Raw genomic sequence first — 1,912 nt, forward strand, 5'->3', positions numbered from 1 at the left:
AAAAAAAAACATGAACCGGAGAATGCAACGGGCCCGTTCGCTAGTGAGCTTGTCGCTGGGCTCGTAAGCTATTCGTTTATGATGCTTACTGTGAGTCGAACGGATACCTATTTGATACAGAAGAAATGTACCAACATTGCGGAAAGACACGGACACAGGGTGCGAATAGTGTACTGACTGAACCAGGTTAGCACGTACTTGACAACGACCATGGTTGTTTCAGGTGGCAAAAGTCACTGGCAATACAATAAACGTTAAAAGAGAATAGTGCACCGGTACTCAAACTTGTACTTCGAGGTCCTTTCCCGAAATGGTACATGTATTGGTTTTATTCGAATGTATATATAGATAAGGATTTTTGAATGATAATCCCAAGATCTGGAGAAATTACACAAAAAACATTTTATTTTGTATTATCTATAGTATTATATGAAACGCCTGTTGCGGAGTGTCGGTGCCAAATCTTACCCAACTGACTAGATGTTGTTTATCAACACCTAATAGTGGGCGACCATAACGAAATTGATGTAATCCCGATATTACGATTGACAATATCCATGCTTCGTTCCTAGAATTGTCGTAAACAATGTCGGTACAACGTGGAACCACATTACATACTACCGGTACGTACCAAGTTCTCACTTTCCCTTTAGCTCCTAGCAGCGAGAATCCCACCGAGAACGATAATGCATCTCTACTATGTCGTGGCTTTTGTTGTCGCAACTCTGCTCGCAAGTGTGGAGGGCTCTTCGATGGAAACCGAGTCCAAAGAGGTGAACCCTACCGTCCAGCTTGATCGAGTGCTGAAGAGTTCACTGAGAGCAGAGAAGGTGATGGAACCCAACGACGAATTGGAAGAAGAGAGGGGGAAGTTTTCCGAGTTCTTTACCAAATTATCTAGTAAACTGACCAGGCGGAAGAAGAAGGTTGACCCGAAGGTGCTTGCGAAGGCTGATGATCTGGTAAACTCGCCGAAGGTTGACCCGAAGGTGCTTGCGAAGGCTGACGATCTGGTAACCTCACCAAAGCTTGATCCGAAGGTGATAGCGAAGGCTGACTCGAAGGTGGCGACGAATGCGGTGAAACCGGTCCCGAAGCAACTAACGGCCGTTAAGGAGATGCCTGAGGAGAAGAGCTCGGAAGCCGTGAGGATGATCAATGGTTTCGTGAAAGACAAGAAAACACTCGATGATGTATTCACCTCTCAGGTAAATACAAAGTGGGAGAATACTCTGTTCAAAGCGGATGGGCTGCCCATGTACGTCAGATTCAGCGAGCTGACCGCCAAGCAAAGAGGTCACGATACCTATGGAGTCAACTTACTCGTGACCAAATATGGGCAAGAAAAGCTGATGCAGGCTGTCAACACTGGGCTGAGCAGCGGAGATGACCTCGCTGTTGCCACCGCCGACCGATTGCGAGCTGGTTTGCTCAATAGGTGGTGGAATGAGAAGAAGGATCCAACAGAAGTCGCTCGATTATTGAAGGGAGGGAACACAGTAGTGCCCAGCTTCAGTAAGGAGCTGGTGAAGAAGTATCGTGGACAGTACAACGCGGCGTACATATCTAGTTTGAAGCCCTAGCTGAACGGTCAGTAGCCATTGGACAATCAGATCGAATACACTTACATGTTAGAATGTGCTAGATATCATTGGACTGCAGACTATTTTATGACCATATTTGGGTCAGCACAAAAATGGATCAACTCTACACTTTATGGGGCATGCACCCCAGGCCCCGCAATAGAAAAACACGTTCGCGTCAGTGCAATGGGCCGTCGCTGGTGAGCTCGTCGCTGGACCCGCGTCCGCAAATATCGCGCGGGTTTGGCGGGGTAGATAATTCATGGGATATCTCGTAGACCTGGTAGTCAAAGTGCGAAGCATAAACGTAAGGGCAAAATCCACTATGA

The 1,912-nt window shown here is 46.9% G+C and overlaps 1 protein-coding gene across 1 annotated transcript; it reads left to right on the forward strand.

Annotated features, from left to right (window-relative positions):
• Positions 1-652: 652 nt before the first annotated feature.
• Positions 653-1,646, forward strand: PPTG_00444 (hypothetical protein). Its single transcript, XM_008891846.1, has one exon. It carries the CDS (start codon positions 687-689, stop codon positions 1,581-1,583), a length of 897 nt encoding a protein of 298 aa, XP_008890094.1. The 5' UTR covers positions 653-686; the 3' UTR covers positions 1,584-1,646.
• The last annotated feature ends 266 nt before the right edge of the window (positions 1,647-1,912 follow it).

The sequence above is a fragment of the Phytophthora parasitica genome (assembly GCF_000247585.1).
Source record: "Phytophthora parasitica INRA-310 unplaced genomic scaffold supercont2.1, whole genome shotgun sequence".
Classification (NCBI taxonomy): domain Eukaryota; phylum Oomycota; class Peronosporomycetes; order Peronosporales; family Peronosporaceae; genus Phytophthora; species Phytophthora nicotianae.